Source organism: Tinamus guttatus, unplaced genomic scaffold, assembly GCF_059628265.1.
Source record: "Tinamus guttatus ecotype Peru unplaced genomic scaffold, ASM5962826v1 Tinamus_guttatus_pri_ptg000287l, whole genome shotgun sequence".
Taxonomy (NCBI): domain Eukaryota; kingdom Metazoa; phylum Chordata; class Aves; order Tinamiformes; family Tinamidae; genus Tinamus; species Tinamus guttatus.
In genome coordinates this window covers 13424145-13442483 of record NW_028288821.1, presented here as the reverse complement: position 1 = coordinate 13442483, position 18339 = coordinate 13424145, and the positions used below count along the sequence as shown (strand labels likewise).

The window sequence follows — 18339 nt, the reverse complement described above, 5'->3', positions numbered from 1 at the left end:
GGAGCTGCCCCCACTCACCCGATGCTGCCTGCTGGTGCAGACATGCTCTCAGACCAAGCACAGTGCTGGGTCAGAGCTGAGAGTTTCCCAGTCCTGCTCCTCACAGCAGCAAGAGGCAGGAAGGGTGGCTGCACTGCTGCTAGGCCTGCAAGACAGGTAAGAGACAGAAGGACATGCATGAAGATCATCTTCAAGGGAGGACTCAGCACCCGGCCTGTCCTGCACTATCCTGCTGTCCCCATGGATGCTCCAGGTGGGGTGAATCCCAAGGCTTACGCTTCATCCCAGGAAGGGGGGGCTCCATCCCTACAGGAAGGGTGAAACTGAGCTGGGGGCTCACAGCTCTGCCCAGGATACCACCCTGGGCATGCTGGGGTCCCAGGCTGGCTGCAGGCGCTCAAAACATGCTTGGAGAGTTCATGAGGCAGCCTGAGACTTGGAGAGGCGACACGGGAGAACCAGCACTGCCTGCAGGCTGGGACAAGCACTCGCCAGAAGCAGCATGGCAGGACACTGGTCCCTGTGGCAGGACACTGTGTCCCTGCATCCAGGCACCGGGGAGGGAGGCAGGAGGGCAGGCAGCCTGGATCTGCAGTCCCAGTGCTCTGCCTGCAATGGGGCACTGCTGGTTCAAGCCCCAGCAATGCTGTGGCCATGAAGGGAGGAAAAGTCTCTCCCCAAGGTACTGGAAGGCTTTTCTGGGAAGAGTTTTCAGGTTTTACACCTGGGTCTCATCTCATTGGCTTTTTGGGACGGCACCAGGCTTACACAGCTCCAAGGTACAGCAGAATTGCCCTCCTGGTCAAAAGAGTCCCTACTCCTGTCACAACATGGCACGGAAGATGCTCTGCTGCATCAGGTTCACCAGGCACAGGCAGATCCCTTGGGACTGCTCATCCCTCACTGGCAGCACAGCAGCCCCTAGGTTGCCCCTGTGCCCCAGGCTATGAAGAGCATCTCAGAGGCCTGGTGCTTCACTGCCTACACATGTCTGCAAGCTGCGAGATTCGTGTCGAGGACTGCTGAGCAACCACAGGAAGGAAGGTGAATGGGAAGGCAGAAGAGGGGGCTGGCACAGAGAAGAGATGTCAAAAAGGACAAGCAGATATGGCCAAAAGAAAGCGAAAAGCCACCTATCAGAACATGAGCTCTTCCAGCCCTGATGCTCAATGCATTCATTCTCACAGATTATATCCTCTCCTAGGCACAGGAAAGCGCCCATACTGACTTCTATCACTGAGTAACCCTAGAAAAATGTTCCTCTGGTAGAAATCACTCCATTCTCTAACATGATTGCCTCAAGAGCCCACAATGGCAGACAGACATGACCTTCCTTACCTGTTCGTGTTTGGGTAGAGAGATGGAGAAAATGCACAGCTAGGCTTGCTGAAAAGAGAAGGATGCCTACAAGACGCTGCCGTCCTGCTCCACCCTTTCAAGAGCTCCACAGCACCTGACAGTTGCTGGATTGCCCACAGCGGGCATTCAGTGCTGCCAGCAAGTGCAGCACAGCTCCCTAAACACAGCCGAGCTCACCTGCAACCACAGCCGCTGCCCACGGAGCAAAACCCTGCGTAAAGTGCCAGACGCTGAAGACCAACCCAGCCAACGAGTCGACTTTGGAGGCCTCTGCATACTTGAGCTTGAGTCACCAGGAGTGTCCACCACACTAGGACAGTCCATCACAGACGAGGAGGAGGGAGGTAAGCCAAATCACACCAGCGGGCCTCAGCAGAGTGTAGCATGGAATGGGAATGGGTGGCATGCAGGCAGGTTGTATGGCACAAGGTCGAGGAGGAGAGATGGAAGCAAAGGTGACCTGGACAGACAGGGTACATCAGACTCATGAAGTTAGAGGCACAACTTGCTATGATCCTTGTTTTCCTTTCATCATTAGAGACAAAATAAAAAGAAACTGTATGTATACAAGATTAAATTAAAATCACAGTTTTGTTTACATAAAAATGATCTAATAGTAATAATAATAATATCAAATGAACAATAATAAAACAAAATGGGAAAGAAGAAAGCCCTGGAGAATTCCTGCCTGGATGGTACTCACTGATGGAAGGTTTGTGTGACTGGTTTTATTGTTTGGGGATCATTCCCTTGATAGCTGACTCCCGGTTTACGTATGTGGCCCAGTAGACTAAGTTGAAAATGGCAAAGAGGACTGGAAAGACGATGCGAGACATCTTGTCCACCTTGCTGACGCTGTTATATGTCTTCTTACTCTCCGGGAGCTTCTCCTCTATGCGGGGCATCTTGGGGGGTACGTTGGTGGCAGTAGCAGTGGCAGCAGCACTCTTGGAGATGGTGGGCAGGCCAGGGTCTTTAGCAATGTTGAGGGCATACGTGGTACCAACGATGTTGTAGGTGTTGTTGGTTTTCTTTGCTAATGCCACTGGTTCTTTTTTCTAGGGAAGGTGGAAGAAAAAATATAAGAGATGAGGTGACTGCAGAACTGCACTGGAAATGGTTAGTCTTCTGAGTTTACCTGCCTGCCTGGATGAGAAGGTGCAGAAGGGTGCAAGGAACAAAAGCCCAAGAAACCATTGTGGAAGGGAAGAAAGGTGAGGTGAGAAGATGGCCAGAAACTATGACATTGCATGTCAGCTGCTGGAGCAGAGGGATGTGGCAGTTTCCTTAATTACACCAGCTAATACAAATGAGCCTAATAGGCAGCATGTAGCAGATAGGTGCTAGGCTCTGCCACAAGTGAAATAACTGAAGCCAGCCTGCCTTGTTGTGACCCCTTAGGTCAGACCAGTGGTATAAAATGGTGTGTGTTGCTGCATTTGAGGAATAGCTGCCCAAGACGTCTGGCTGCTTGAGTGGCAGTGTGCAGACACAGCACACACCGATGCATCGCCAGGCCAGTGGAAGTGAAAGCAGGCTCAGGAGATATGAGATATACGTGCTCCCTGCTCTCTCCCTGCCTGGACAAAGTTCTGTTCCGTTACACACAGGGATTGGACATGGGGAAGTGGTGCAAGCATGTATTTTTTACAACAGAATGGGACACTGTGGTCAGCCTGGGGGAAGAACTTGATTTTCTGTTTAGCCACCCTACTTCCTGGGTCACATGACAAGGAGAGACATCATAGAGGATTATATTTTCTTTTCTTTTTTTTTTTTTTCCTTCTTTGGTAGGAGGAAAACTGTAGCCTGAAGAATGTGGGTAACAACATCACAACATTTACCTTGCCTTAGTACCCTGAATACCTCACATAGTGATGCACAGTATAACATCACAACAACCAAAATGCCTCTGGGCCCCTTTAGCTTCTCATGACCTACCTAACTTAGATACAGAGCAGACTGAGGGCATTTCCACTAGCTCTGGATTTCACAATTGCTCAACATGGCATTTTAGGAGAGAGGGATGCCTTTCATGTTTTGTATTAAGGGCTTCTTCAAATAAAGGGATGAGTCTTCCCAAAAGGCTCTGGGGACAATTGTGTTGTCCATGCTGAAGGCAAGAGAGCTTGTATAGCAAATGGAAAAGATGTACTAGACATGATGTACTGACAGAAGACAGAGGATGCTTAAGACAGATGGTTCAGGTGTTAATGAAGATGAGAGGTCAGGAAGACGGGCTAGGAAGTCATAAGAGCTGTTGCTTCCACTCCGAGGATCTTTCTGGCACTGTCAGGAACTTGAGAGCAACTGATATACTGTAGAAAGCAATTCAGGGCTACTGAGCAAAGTCCATCAAATCTATTTATAAGCAGACAACAGGCACCCTACACATTCCTGCATCTGTATACTCCAAGATGTGTTCACTGCAATTACCTTGCCCAGAATGAGAGTTAGACACAGTGGTGACTCACAGTGGGAATCTAAAACCTAAATTCAGAACAAGGTGTAACTTTGAATCTCATTTCGATTCAAAAGCAACTGAAACACAAGGTAAGCCAAGCATCCCCCTGGGGTACTTTACATGGTTTTACGTGTATATGAAGGTACAGGGTGAGAGCGCTGCCAGCTCTCTAGGAATGTCTGACCTGGCTTAATTATCAGTGGATGCTCTGGCAAAGGTGGCAGCGCAGTGCAACCTTGGAGGGAGCCATCCTGCTGGCTGGGGCCAGGCTGAAGTCTGCAAGATGAAGCACAGCATAGGACATGTGCAGAGGGAACCACGTGCAAAGTGATGCTTCATCCTGGAGAAGGGTAGAGAGAAGGGCTGCCAGAAGGATCTGCCCATCCAACACCCTCACCTGGGAATTAGATGCAGGAAATATCTTGGAGTAGCACTAGGAGCTGGAAAGCCCAATACAGCCTGTCTGCCCAGCAGATGTACGTCAGGGCTTTAGTCTTCACGCTGTACTTCCAGTTCCAATGTGTTTGCAATCACCATGGATATTTCTGGTTGCCTTAGGAAATGAATTTTCCACAATGATTTTCAGTGGGGCACTAAAAACAACTTTTGTACAATCTTTAAAACCCTGTCCAACAACCTCATTGCTAGGCCTGCAGTCCCATTATAATTCCAGCAATTACAGAAACTAACCTGCTGTTAGAAGGAGGTTGAAGTGTCTTTAAACTCCAGATCAGACTAAACCATTGATCAGACCATATTCACAGTCTTTTATGGGCAAGGCAGGAAGGGTTGTTATGATCTTTAATGATTAACCGAGTGACTGATTTCTGCAATCATTAGAGCCATGTTAACTTGTACCCCCCGCACAGAAGGTGAACTTTTCCTGTTAAATAGCTAACAAGAAGCAAATAAAGGACTTAAAATGTCTCACCTCTTAAAATATTTAAGTATGTTTAAGTATGATTACTTATTAACATAGCTACAGGAGATAATAAAACAATTAATAATCGGTAATGAAATGAAAAACAGACTGTTTGCTGTTTGCAGAATGTAATATGAGTACACTATGATAATTTTGGTATTAATCATGAATAAGATGACTACAAGTGACATGACATTTTCAACCTGGCTAGCTTTTCTGCCCCAGAGCTTGGAATGTGAATCTGTCCTGCTGGGCCAAAGACATTTAAAATGAAATGGGGAGAAGTGAGGCAAATGTGAATGCTGTTCATGGCTACAGCAAGCTACTGTACCTATTAGTGTGATTCAGAGACTGAGCATCAGCTTGGGCTTCTCTGGAAGCAATGCACAGGTTTGGGAGGCTACAGCCATGGGCTTTTTCCAGCTGCCTATCCATGTTTTCTGCTCTATGAAGAGCTGGGAGCCTGTGGAAAGCATCCAGAGGACCCCCAGTCTGCCAAGACACAAACGTGCAAGAAAACAAGCTCCTGAAATGTCGGAAGAAACTGTTTGGCTTGAAGTTTACTGGCCTGTGCTTTATAAATGAAATATTTCAGGAAAGATTGCAGCAGTCAAAGGAAAACACGTTCAACGCTGACAGCTACAAAGTAGCTTTCAGCCTTCCTTCAGTGAGTTTACCTGGGAGGGGCTCCACTCCCTTCTGAAACAGAAAGAAATAGTGGAAAATCAGGAGGCAATCTCGTATTTGTATTCAAAACCTTGTTCCATTTAAAACATGGTTGTATTGAACAACATGTCCTGTGTTTATGGCCCACTTTGGGCCCAGGGAAACCAAGCCACTGGACCAAGCTTCTTCCTGTGCTGTTCTCCAAGGCGGAAAGCTGTGAAAGGTGGTCTAGAGGTGCATATGTTCCCTGGACCATGTGGGACTGAGAAGTCCTTCTGCAAACACACATACTGACATACGGCAGAGTTTTTTTTGATAAATCTCACTGTCTACAAGCTCCACTGCCATGGAGCTAAAGCCCAGATATCTAAAGCTATGGGAACTAATGGTTTGGTTTAGTAACTATTGGAGATTCTCTCTCTGCACCAGTTTCTTGATCAGAAAAGTGTGTTGCAAGCAAATTCCTTTTAACAGGGCACTCTGAGGGTCTCCAACACTAATATCAGTGGGTCATGGGTTGTACTGATAAATTCCAAGGTATCTGCCACTTGTTGTACTGATAAATTCGAAGGTATCTGCCTCTTGCCATTCTCTAAAGTCACCTTAATGTCCTTTAAGCAGATCTATTCTCTGACATACTTTTATCCTTCTATTCAAAACCTCCTTCAAAACCTTCCTCATGCCAACCAAAATTGCCCTCTGCCAGAGCCTTGGTCCTATCAAAGAGAAGCAAAGTGTTTTACACTGAGATGCATGTACCTGGAGCAGAGCCAAAGGCTCAGAGCAATGCAATCTTCCATTAACAAGCTGGCTACATCGATGCCAGATCACTGTCACTGCTAGTGTGACCTCTGGCATCCCGCATCCCTCCCATCTCTTCTTTGTTCTGATTATGTGGGACTCAGCCCAGTGATCTCATGCTGCCTGGATCTCCCCATGAAGACTCAGAGATTTGAAGGAGACAATAAGCCCAGCACCTTGTAACAACAAGAGTTGAAAGAAAGAGGATAAAATGGTGTGAGAAAATGATACAGGAAGACCTTTGAGGATGTTGAGAATATAAATCACTTGTAGTGCTGTGAGAAGCCACAGACAATGGCAAGTACAGTAAGAGGTAGGAGCCATGGGCCTGCAGAGCACGCTCGGCAAGGGAAAGAGTCCCAGCAAACATCTGTTTACCATAATGAGGCAGAAAAAAAATAGGAATTTGTCTGAACCACTCTGTGAGTCTGTAAGACTTCAAACTGGTTGAAAATGGTGAGCTGAGATGGTTGTTTCTAATTCTAATTCTACACTGGCAAGAAGGGGAGAGGAACAAAGATGCGAAACAGATAAAGAAACAAAAGAGAATGATTCCCAAGTCACCTGGGCCAGGGGGCGAACTTCAGAATTACACATGAATGGGAGAAAAGGTTTGGCTTAACACAGTCAGCGGAAAAGGTACATAGCACAAATAATTTCCAGAACAAAAGAAAGCAAACTAAGATGACTGCATCAGTCAAGATGTCTGGAGGATGCCCTTTGGTGACTTCCATTTGGTGAAAACACACGTGAAAACTATATGAAAAGCCTAGATTTAAGGTTTTCACCATGTTTTACAGGACCGTTGTCTTGATAATGAGAAAGCTAAAGACCCAGGACTATTTCTCCATCCAGTATGTTCTTTCTTGTACTCACATATCTGCAGCTACTTTTGTAGCTGTTGCTGTCTCTTATATGTCCCAGGCTTTCAGGGCAATGATATATAAGTGCAGATACTAAGACATTACGAGATAACTCAGATTTGTATGCACAGTCATGACACTGCAAATGGAAGTGGGTTTAGCTTGGCATCTTCTAAGACGAGGATGCCTTCATCTTGATGAACAGACATGGTATGACATTTTTGCATGGAAATTTCCCTGGTAAATGTAATGCCTGAAGGTTTTATGAATTTCCAGTGGGAAACATTCTGTTGCAGGTCATCTATCTTGCTCACATCTGTAACAGCCATCTGGGGAAGCTACCTTCTGACCTCAGAGATGGACAACCCAATGCATGGATGGGATTCAACAGTGCCTCACTCTGATCGTTCTGTCCAGAAGATCTGCATCTGGTAGCGAACCTCTTCTGAGAAGTAATCTGGTAGCTTCTTAGTGGAGGATGCTGGAGATTTATTGGGTACTTAAATCAGTCATCTTTGGTTCACTTTGGCCTCTCAATCCTCCCTCAACTATTTCCATCTCCTACCTGATACTTGATGATGGATTTTTAAAATTATTGCTACTGACAAGTTTTCTGCATTGCACCCAGATACTTCCTTCCAGTTTGATCTGTACTTCTAAATTGGTCACAGCCAGCCATCTCACAAAAACAGAATAAAATCTTTCATCTACACTTAGAATTAGTGACGGAAGACCAGAAAGGTTTAGAAATCCTCCAAGAAGTATTAGTCAGAGCTTATTAGAGTGAGGCTACAAGAACTTAATAGTAAGATGTATGGTGATATCTGCCTAGCTTTCATTAAAGAACTGCAAAGAAGTGCAGAGTAGCTCCCAGGCAGATCTGAGTAGCCAGGACGATCAATTATGATAGAGAGAACTGTGATCCACCACAATCAAGATCAGCCCATCGTGTTAGACTCTACCCCGAAAACAGCTCTGCCCCACAGAACCCTCTAAAAGAACAGATGGATAAAGAGGAGAAGGAAAAGCTGGAACAAGCCCTGATGGAGGGACTGCTGCAGAAACACTGTTCAGTGACAAGCAACTTTTGCCATTTCTTTTAAATGTGATGGGACACATTGCTGCTGCCTACATTTCAAGTGAGGGGATGCCTCATGATGTTTTTCTTGTTCACAAAAGCAAGCAATTAAACCTGTAGTACGTATCCTTGCCACCACATCAACAAGGTGTGTTCTTTTTGGCTCTCCAGAGATTGCTCTCTAGAGACTGGAGCTCAACCTGGGCTTGTTACTGCTACTTTTACTGCTGGAACATACACTTAAAATGCCAACAGTTATTCTTTTACCTCCTCTTCCTTTTGCGGTTTCAACCACCTGGCTTGTCAATTGTTTCAAGAAGAGCTAACTAGAGGCTGAAATGGAGCCAGTGAGGCACCTTCATTATGTAGCAAATTCTCTGCCTGGAAATATTCAGTGGTATAAAAATGAAGGGCAAATATGCTGAGGCATCATATTTGCAAACTCCCTAAAGCCCATCACTCTTCGGGAAGCTCTTCTTCAGTAGGTGCTTGGCAGCAGATATAAAACAGGTGATTGAGAGTATAGGGAACCTGATAAGGTGCCTACAAAGGTGTCCTGACTAATTTTCCAGCCTGAATCCAATTCCAGCATACTCTCACGAGGACTGCTCCCATTTTCATTTCTGTTTTTCTACTTGTTCAATTACCATGAGCACCAAATTTCTGCATGGTCTTACACTGTTGTTTCAGTACTTTTAGTTTTGCAGTACTAGGTCAAGGACTAAATTATGGTGCATGGCTTTTTATTTTTAATGGTAAACTGAAATTTGATCCTTTGTATTTTTTTCAGCTGAGCTCTGTTCACATAAATGTAGAAAGCTAGGTGAATCCCTTGTGCTAATTCGCCCATCACTGAAAAGGACATAGTTGCCTTGAGGACCTGCTCTGATCCTTGGCTCATGCCAACAATCTGAGAAATGGTCCTCCAATCTCTCTAGGGGCCAGATTAGTGCTATTGCTCACGATGGAGGTGGAAGACCATCATCCGGACTCCTCTGGAGCCTTCTGCTGTAAGCCTGGTGGCAAAAGCAAACAGGTGGAGAGAGTCCAAGAAACAAGAGAGAGACGTTCAACACCCGACGATAGTGGTAGTTCTCCATCAGGCCTCTGCTCGCCTGCCGTGACCTCCAAACCAGCGACAAGACTGGGTGTTGTCCTCCCAGAAGTTACTGCAGTTCTGCTAGATATTTGCATACAGCCCCACAACAATTTTAAACAGCACATTAAAATGCAAGGGAGAAAAAATATAAAGGCTCCAGAACCAAGAACAAGGACAAAGCTGATTTTCAAATTGATTCAATAAATATAAACAAGGAGCAGCATGCTACAGTAAGCGCTTTCTTCATGCAGGCTAGATTAAATCAGCTTGGTGGGAGGGGGCATGAGCACGAGGTAGCCGTGGCTGTCAGGAAGGAAGCTGCCAGAATGGCTGATCCCAAGCCAGAAGGGAAAACGTGAGTGATGCCAGGCACTAATTTACTGGCGGTTGCTGTTTCCGATTGCTCACTTCCCACCCTCCCTCTTTGCCCAAGTGCACAAAGCAGCAGTGGCAGCAGCTGTAGGTACCATGGCACAAGCAGTACCCCCTCCTTCACTGTCCCAGACCCAGGGAGACCCGTGCTGGTGGCCGCCAGGACCCAAGCATAGCAGAGCGGGACCGTTTTCACCAGCAAGACTGGCATCCTGCGGCACATCCTGGTTCATGCAGCAGGCTAGCAACGCGGAGCGGAGCACTTACAAGGCAGAGGGAGAAGAAAAGAGAGAGAAGATCACCAACGGGCAAGCCAAAGACAGGCAGAGCTGCATGCACATTTCCACTGGTCAATGGTCATGCAGAATGTCAGAGGTAAAAACAAGCAGTGAGGACTGGACTGCCTTTTTTTTTTTTCCTGCAGCAACCAGCCCTCTTTCCCTGGGCCCTCAAGAACCGCTGCAGTTGAGACCCGAGCTGAGGACCCAGTAAGTAGCATCCAGCCTCTGAAGTGCTGCCGGGCTGCATGTTACCCACTCCTGGTCCCAGAGCAGCTCTCTCGTGCGGCGCTTCTTCACCGCCCCCCCGTCCCTGGCCTCGACCACAGCGCTCACCTTCATCTCTTGGGCTTCCAGCACCTTCTTGCCATCCCAAGCCCAGCTCCGCTTGGTGAAGTAGTTGACAGTGGCAAATTCGATCAGCGCAGAAAACACAAAGGCGTAACAGACGGCTATGAACCAGTCCATGGCCGTCGCGTACGCCACTTTAGGTAACGAGTTTCTTGCGCTGATGCTTAGGGTGGTCATGGTGAGGACAGTGGTGACACCTGTGGAAACAGTGGGAAACAGAGATGCTGATAGATCTCACACACATCATCAACATCTGTCTGCTGCCTTCACTGAGAAAGAGCCAGCAAGCAAATTTGTCATGGTTACACTGGCCTGGTGTACAGCTGTGTCCTCAACAGAGGAGTTGTTGATGCCACCATCAACATGGCCAAAGATGCAAGGAGTACAGGCAGGCTTCCATGCCAGGGACTTCATTGCACATGGACCCCACCTGTCAGAGACGATGTGTCCATGAGTGGGACACAGGAGACAGCAATTACCAAGGATTAGAGGGCAGGACACAGGCCAGGATAAGAACTGAATTCTGCTCCCTTCTCTGTCACTGACACGTGAAGTAGCCTTTGGCAAACAGTTTCACATCCTCTTCACAGAGCAGAAACCCGTGAGACAATGTGGTTCTCAGAACGTTTCGAAAACTATGTTTTGTGAACTACCTAGATGGACAGCAAGACCTTCTGTCTTGCCAGCATGACCAGGTGTGAGTGAGCGGCCCAGGATGAGAGTCAATGATTCCCTAAAAAAAGGATTTGTTGAAGAATGCCTGTTAAAGCTTTTCTGTTAAAGTAAGCAACCGTTACTATCCATTTTCCCTAATAACATAGTTTTCATTTAAAAATGCACTAAAAACATAAAAATATTGACTAATTTTCACTGCCTTCAAGCCATTGAACTGTTTTAGCAATACTGTTGATAATACTTTCTGCGGAGAAAAAATAGAATAAGCAATTACTAATAAAAAAAATAATGAGAACTCCAAAGCAAGGCAATTTGGGAGCTTGCATATTTTTCACAAAGTTAAGTTTTAATTTTTCAATCAGCTTTTTTCTTGCTGAACCTGAGCTGCTACTTGAAAGAACGCGTCTAATTGAAAATATGAGGATAACACAAGAGGTAATCAAATATGCCCGACAAAAGGCTCACTCCAGGTGTCAGCAGTGCATGGACCCGCACACTGGCGCAGTCGCAGGAGCCTGCCCAGGGCTCGGAGAGACAGTGGGGCTGGGGTGTGAGCTGCGTGGGGCGATGCTGCAAAGGATGCGCTGGGAAATGAGCAGGAGAGTTCACTGGTGAGCTGGATGGCCGGGCTAGTCCTATCTGCCCTATGACTCCTGGCTGAGCTCCCCTTTTTCATCCTGCTGGATGAAAGCACCAAAAAGTAGGTGCGAAAGGAGCTGTACCCATCTCTTCTCCACTGTAAACACTGTTCAGTGCAGTTCTCAGGGTCTGGATCATGCAAAGCAGTTTTGGCCACATGGGCCACACTATCCTGCAGCTGGATTTGGCCCTGGGAAAACACATTCCTGCCTGGCATCAGCAGAGCAGAGTACTGGGATGGAGAAACAAAGCCACAGGCAGAACCCTCAGCCATCTGCTGTGGATATGAATCTGCCATGGACATGAGAGGGGAATTAACTGGCTCCTCTGCCTTGGTGTTCCTGACGTGCCGGTCCGCACCATCCCTTTTGCCTACATCGACACTGCATGCGAGCTCTGCCTGTTCCCACAGCAAAGATCCTGAACTCAGGGCCTTGGCAGGACAACACAGAGCAATTCTGGTATCAAACATCTGTTACAGCTATTAATATATATGCAGTGCCAGCCTGACACTTTCCCTCAGAGTGGGATGTGAAGCCAGCTGAAGAAAGCAACACCAATAAATTCACAACGCAGTTGTACTGACTCAATGCAGAAATTTGTTATGAGGAGGTCTGATCAGAGGCGTAGCAGTGGTTTTAAAGGGAGATCCTTAAAAGTTTCCCCACACACCTACCCTCTTCCTAGCTCAAAAGCCAGCAGAGACAAGCAGACATGGCTAACTGCATATAACCAGATGATTGACATCCTGATTACTATTAATATTTATGCTGGAGTTTGTAGAAGGACATGGTGAGAAGCACAGGTGTGCTTCTGCAGCAGCTCACGGGAAGCAGGAGCACGAGGAGGACACAGGGAGCTGCTCCGGGAAGTGGCTGCCAGGGTCACTGATGCCAGCAAGGCCTAGAGACTACCAGCTCTGGTGCCCACTCCTCATCTCACACCTGATCCCACGAGCTGGTCTCTTTTCTCAGCCTCTCCATTCTCACAGGCTCTTCCCCTTTCCATCCCTGCTCCTGCCTATTCAGTCTGCGTTGGAGATCAGGGCTCTTGTACATTTGGCTTTGCTGACAGCTGTACTCACAGAAGGACCAACAGCCCCTGGGAGCACAAGCCAGCAAAGTCACAGCAAGGTGCAGCCCGTCAGCTCCTCACCCCTCCTCACTGCAGCATGCACCCTCAGCACCAACATCATGCCTGGCTGTTGGTGTCCCTGCAGCAAACACCCTGCAAACCACACGGGTGGCCAAGAGGGCTAAGTTGTCTTTGGGGTGAGCTTGCTGATGAGCGCTCAGGTGCCGGCATGGACTGGACAAGGAAGCAGAGCCCACTGCATACACCAAAGTACTCAGTGCTATGATGTGAGGTGAAATGCTTTCCTGTAGTTTGTGGTTCTTTTATTCCCCTACCTGATAGAATGCAACCATGCTCACAGACTCACCAAAAACAGTTCGAGCAGGAACAGACTCCCTGTTAAGCCAGAAGGAGACCTGGGACAGGATGACTGTCATGATGCAGGGCAGGTACGTCTGGATCACAAAGTACCCAATCTTCCTCTTGAGGTGGAAGTGCGTAGTCATGACCACGTATTCCCCTGTGAGACAGTGGGTCATAGCAGCAGGACAGTGGTTATTTCCCACAATGGGGCAAGCTGAACACCAAATCTTCTCCAGAATGCTAAGGTCTGTCTTGAGCAAACCCTGAAACCCTCTGGATACACATGAGATAAAAATGCAGCTTATGCATCACGTTAGCACTGACTGATGTGTCCCAGGACCTTACGGTACTGCTGGCAGCCTGCAGAGCCCTGTGGAAGAGGGATTCGTGCTGCAGCACGTCACTGGGGCTAAACCATATGTGCACGAGGGCTGTGAGCGCTTGGACTGTGCTGGACGAGTTGCTGCCCAGGCATAAGCGCACGGCTGCTTCCACCAGCTGGCAGGGCAGAGCATTCGTCCTCTCGAAGCACTTCTCTGGGCTTCCCTAATGTGCTGCCAGTGGTGGTGGGCGCAGGCAGATCAGGCCTGGGCTTTCCCTCCTCTGCCCTGGGTATGAGATGCACCTCATGGGTTTGCTCTTGATGCAGCTTCCCTCCCTCTTCCCCCAGCCCAGCCAGACACAGCATAGGTGTGTCCTGAAACCTGCAGAGACCTTAACATTCTGTCAGCTGGCTTTCAGGACAAAGGATTTTGTTTTCTCTGACAGTTCTGCAAATATTCCACTTTTCCTCACACTTTAACTGTCACAAAAATCAGGATAAGTTCTGTAAAAAGGGTTTGCGCAGTAAACCAAAGGACCAGCTGTCCCTGTTTTCCTTCACTGTCCTATTCCTACACTCAAAAAGATGCACTGATGCTTTGGATGTTTTGTTGGATTATTGCGCCTTTTTGTTGTGAGCACAGCTCTGCTAAATACTTATGCACAGCAGCCTTTAGCAGCTTTCTTGACATTTCAGGTTATTCATCTGTACATTTTGCTACAACTTAAGTCAGAGATGGGTCAGATATTATGATGGTTAGTTCCCTGGACTTCCCACATTTCCCTAAGGGAGGTGATATGAGTTGTTACAGACAGACATTATTAAAATCAAGTGCACCAGAGAGGAAATATCCTCGAATGAGAGAACTACTGGTGCATACAGAAGAAAAAGAAGGAAAGAAAAAAAGGAAAAAAAAATGATGAGAAATATACAAGATAACAAGCCAGCAATACCTGGATTCAGAAGAAAAGGGAGGAGCAGCAGATGGGAGAGAAACATGATTAATACTGGTTATTAATCAGAAGAAACATTTGTTCGGAAGAAACTTCTATTAGCTATGATAATATTTGTCCAAGAAGATGCAGCGAAAGTCATATTGAACATCATGTTACATTCACCTCCCCTGCTGCAATACTCTCCTGAGGGACTGAGAAGATACAAGACAAATGAATCCATGGTACTGAGAACCAGCTGGGCAAGACGGGGCAATTTTTCCACACCACAAATCATTTTCTGATGTTTGAAACCATAACTTTCCAGAGGGTATAGGCAATAAGGCTCTCTCAGTGGAAGCCATGGAAAACTAAGCACTTTACTGCCTCTTGGTGAATACTCAAGATATGCACAATCAAGAGCATGTGGCTTGGGAAGTATTGCAGTGTTTCACTGCCTGCAGGCACTGCCTCTACATTATGCCAAACTGGGGCTTTAAAAGCCCATGGGTCCATCCTACTTGACAGAGCACTCAGCCCAGGCGTCCTACAAGTACCTGTGCTGGATCGAACCATCTCTGTGCCGACAACATGGCCCAGCAGGTCGTACTGGTTGAGTCGTGATCCGCCTTTTGCTACTTCAACCGATTTATCCTTCCCCAGTGTCCAGGTGTAGATCACCTCTGTCTTCGTGTAGGCATCTGCAGAGCAGAAAGAAGGAAGAGGTTCATGCTTCTGGCTGATCTAAAATATACCAAAATTAGCCTGCAGCCAAATTCATCCCTACTGAGTTTTCCTCAGAGCCACGTGGATGAGCACAGCCAAGCACAGCTAGAGACAAAGGCGGTTTAGAAAATGTTAATCAAATGAGGAAGAGGGAGCTGGAGTTTTCGGAAGGGAGCTGGAAGGAAGAGAAGGGCAGAGCCACGTTGTAGAGAGCAATGTTGTCCCCTGGACAGGCTGACACTGCAAGGGCTGGCTCCAAGCAGAGGCAAAATAGGAAGCTGTCCAGGGCAACAGGCTGCACGCAGCAAGACAGCCCTGCCTGAGCCCAGAAGACCAAAACTAGCAGCTGTTGGTAAGAGAAACATCACAGCAGGGGTAAAAGATGCTCCCTGTAGATTAGTCCTCCCAGCAGAAGCTCGGCTGTCTCCATGCCCTCTAATTCCCCTGGGGCAATGGGATTCTCCCTGCAGCTTCATCTCCCTGCGTGCTGCCTTTCGTATGCACCCAAATGCCCGTGGCGGGTGGCCTCCCTCAGATCCAGCATCCTCCTTTGAGCTTCGGGTGCGACATCGCATGCAGAACACCAGCCAGGTACCAAGATCTCACGGTTTCCCCAAAGAAGAAGCCTGATGATTAGCAACCTGTTTCTGGAGGCTGCAGGCTCCTAATTCCTTTGTCCCTTAGAAAGTCCCACTCCTCATATTGACTAGCTTTTATGGCCAAATTCCTGCTTGTCCCTGCGTCCATTCCTTCTCCCAATGCCACCCGTGTGCTCTCTGCACTGCCAGCCCTACACTGGTCAGGAATAGGGTCTCTTCCTACTCTACTAGGAGCTCTGGGCTCCTCATAAAATCCAAGCCTCATGTGCACTCTGTACCACAATTTTAGGCAGGAACAAAGTTCACTGTTCAAAATTTAAGAGGCTTTTCATTCATTTGTTCCACCAGCTTTTCCTATTAAGACATTAAGGTACTATGTTTCATTCACGAAGAGGTCAGCTCAGCTCAGGAAATCTCTCAGATCCTGCTTTGCGGAAGATTGTTCCTGGGGACAAACATATTTCTCTGAAACTTTTAAAGCAATCTTTGTTATCTCTGCACTGTAGCTTTTGGTAAACCTGTCAAATGCTAAGTGGACACTGTGAGAAGCAGAGTGAGTGGTTTTCATGATCAGCCAATATTTCTGAACATGTCATGGTGCTGCCTATGCTGCAGCTGATGTGATATGCCACACACTTTTTTTCCAGGTCTCCAGATGGCCCTGGAGAACTTTTTCCTTCAGGCTTTGCTTCATACAGCTCTGCCACTGCACCTCCACTCTTGATAGGCAGCATCCTCTGCCATATAATTATGGTTCACCCATGTCCATAGAGGAAATGTGCCCATAGTTTCGCTGCTGGCCACTTTGCTGTCATGTCTGAAAATACTGTAGTCTATTTATCTGGTCTTCTGGGACAGGAGTGTCTCTGAGGTCACATAGTAAAGGCAAGGGAACTTGAATTCAAAGCTATGTGGTTCTGTTTAATTCCTAAGCTTGCAATGCAAGCTGGTATAATCCAAACAGGTACAGTTCCTTGACCTTTGTAAGAGAGAATTCCAGCAACACCATCTGCTTCCCTAGTGCCAGACAGTTGCCGTGTCTATGACTGGCTCAGAAAGAGCCGTGCTCTGCTGTCTACATTGACCAGTTGACCATGAGGCAGCAGTGTGCCCTCGTGGTCAAGAAGGCCAATGGGATCCTGGGGTGCATTAAGAGCATCTCCAGCAGACTGAGGGAGGTGATCCTGCCCCTCTACTCAGCCCTGGTGAGGCCACATCTGGAGAACTGTGTCCCCAGCACAAGAGGGATGTGGAGCTACTGGAGAGTCCAGCGCAGGGCTACGAGGATGATCAGGGGCCTGGAACATCTGCCCTACGAGGAGAGGCTGAGGGAGCTGGGCCTGTTCAGCCTGGAGAGGAGAAGGCTGAGAGGGGACCTGAGTAGTGTCTAGAAGTACCTCAAGGGAGGCAGTGAGGAGGATGGTGCTGGCCTCTTTTCAGTGGTGGCCACCGACAGAACTAGAGGTAATGGCCACAAACTGAAGCACCAAAAGTTCCACAGGAGCTTAAGGAAAAATTTCTTAACAGTGAGGGTGACAGAGCACTGGAACAGGCTGCCCAGAGAGGTTGTGGAGTCTCCTTCTCTGGAGATCTTCCAAACCCGCTTGGACGCAGTCCTGTGCCACGTGCTCTAGGTGACCCTGCGTGTGCAGGGGGGTTGGACTGGATGACCTCTAGAGGTCCCTTCCAACCTTAAGGATTCTCTGATTCTGTGATTCTACATCCACCTCCTAGGGAGCACGGAGGTCAATAAAGCCATAACATCCACTGGACCTCTGCTCCAAGGAACAACGTGAGCGCGAGGCCTGCAAGGGGGCTCCTGAAGCTGTTTGAAGTGCCTGGCCCCTTACGACCCCAGCAAGCTCTCTGCCTGCCCTCTCTGCTTGGCTCCCACCATGGCTCAGGACCAGGAGGCCCATGAGGAGCCATTCAGCTTGTTGGGATGACTGGAAAGCAATCATGGAGGAAAATTCAGCTTTCCTTTGAAGAACACATGGAGTGGAGTAGAAGCACATGGGCACTGCCCTGCTAGGTACAAATTGAACCCACCATACACTTCCCACAAATGAGCAGCTCCTAGTTGTGGAGGACTTTTTAGTGTGTACGCTGTTTTAATTCTGCTCCATTATACCAGAAGCGTGCTCAGATTCTATTCGGATGGGCTCTGTAGAAATACCCATGCAAATATTAATCAAGGGCAGGTCTTGATCTGCTTTTGTCAAAACTTTGATAATTCAGAGGCTGAATCAGTAAAAACACACAGAAAAACCCCAAGGGATGTTCCAGCAGAAATACACATATTAATCTCTTTTCCTCACTAAGAAACATTATAAGCAAGTAGATGTGCAGTAATCTGCCTTCATGAAAGTCTTTGAATAATCCCAGAGTTTATGCCTGAGGTATGAGGTTTAACATCCCTTCTCACAAGGTCAATTAACATTAATAATTCATCCTTCTCTAAGGTTTGCGAATTTACTGGCCTTGGTGATGTCTTATGGCAATAAGTTCCACATTTAATTAGATGCTGCATAAGAAATTACTTCCTTTTAGTAGTTTTGAATAATCCAGCTTCATGGATGCCTTGCGTCATGAGGCAGACAGCAGATGCACATGATAAACATGATCTCTTTTGGTGCCAATCAAACTTTTCTGTTTTCTCCTTCAGGATAGGAAGTATGAGTTTATAAAGGCTATGTCTTGCCTGTTTTCTCACAGTCCAGAAGGCAGATCACTGGTAGGGGCTCATTCAGCTTTTT

The 18339-nt window shown here is 47.4% G+C and overlaps 1 protein-coding gene across 1 annotated transcript in view; it reads right to left on the bottom strand.

Annotated features, from left to right (window-relative positions):
- Window positions 1–1842: 1842 nt before the first annotated feature.
- The window catches only part of GABRA3 (gamma-aminobutyric acid type A receptor subunit alpha3), a 57697-nt gene continuing 41200 nt past the window's right edge, over window positions 1843–18339 (bottom strand). Inside the window, exons 6-9 of the mRNA XM_010216786.2 lie at window positions 14816–14959; window positions 13009–13161; window positions 10239–10450; window positions 1843–2417 (exon numbers count right to left, since the gene is read on the bottom strand). Of these exons, the coding sequence (XP_010215088.1) occupies window positions 2088–2417; window positions 10239–10450; window positions 13009–13161; window positions 14816–14959 (839 nt within the window). The 3' untranslated portion in view covers window positions 1843–2087. The remainder of the gene's footprint in view (window positions 2418–10238; window positions 10451–13008; window positions 13162–14815; window positions 14960–18339) is intronic.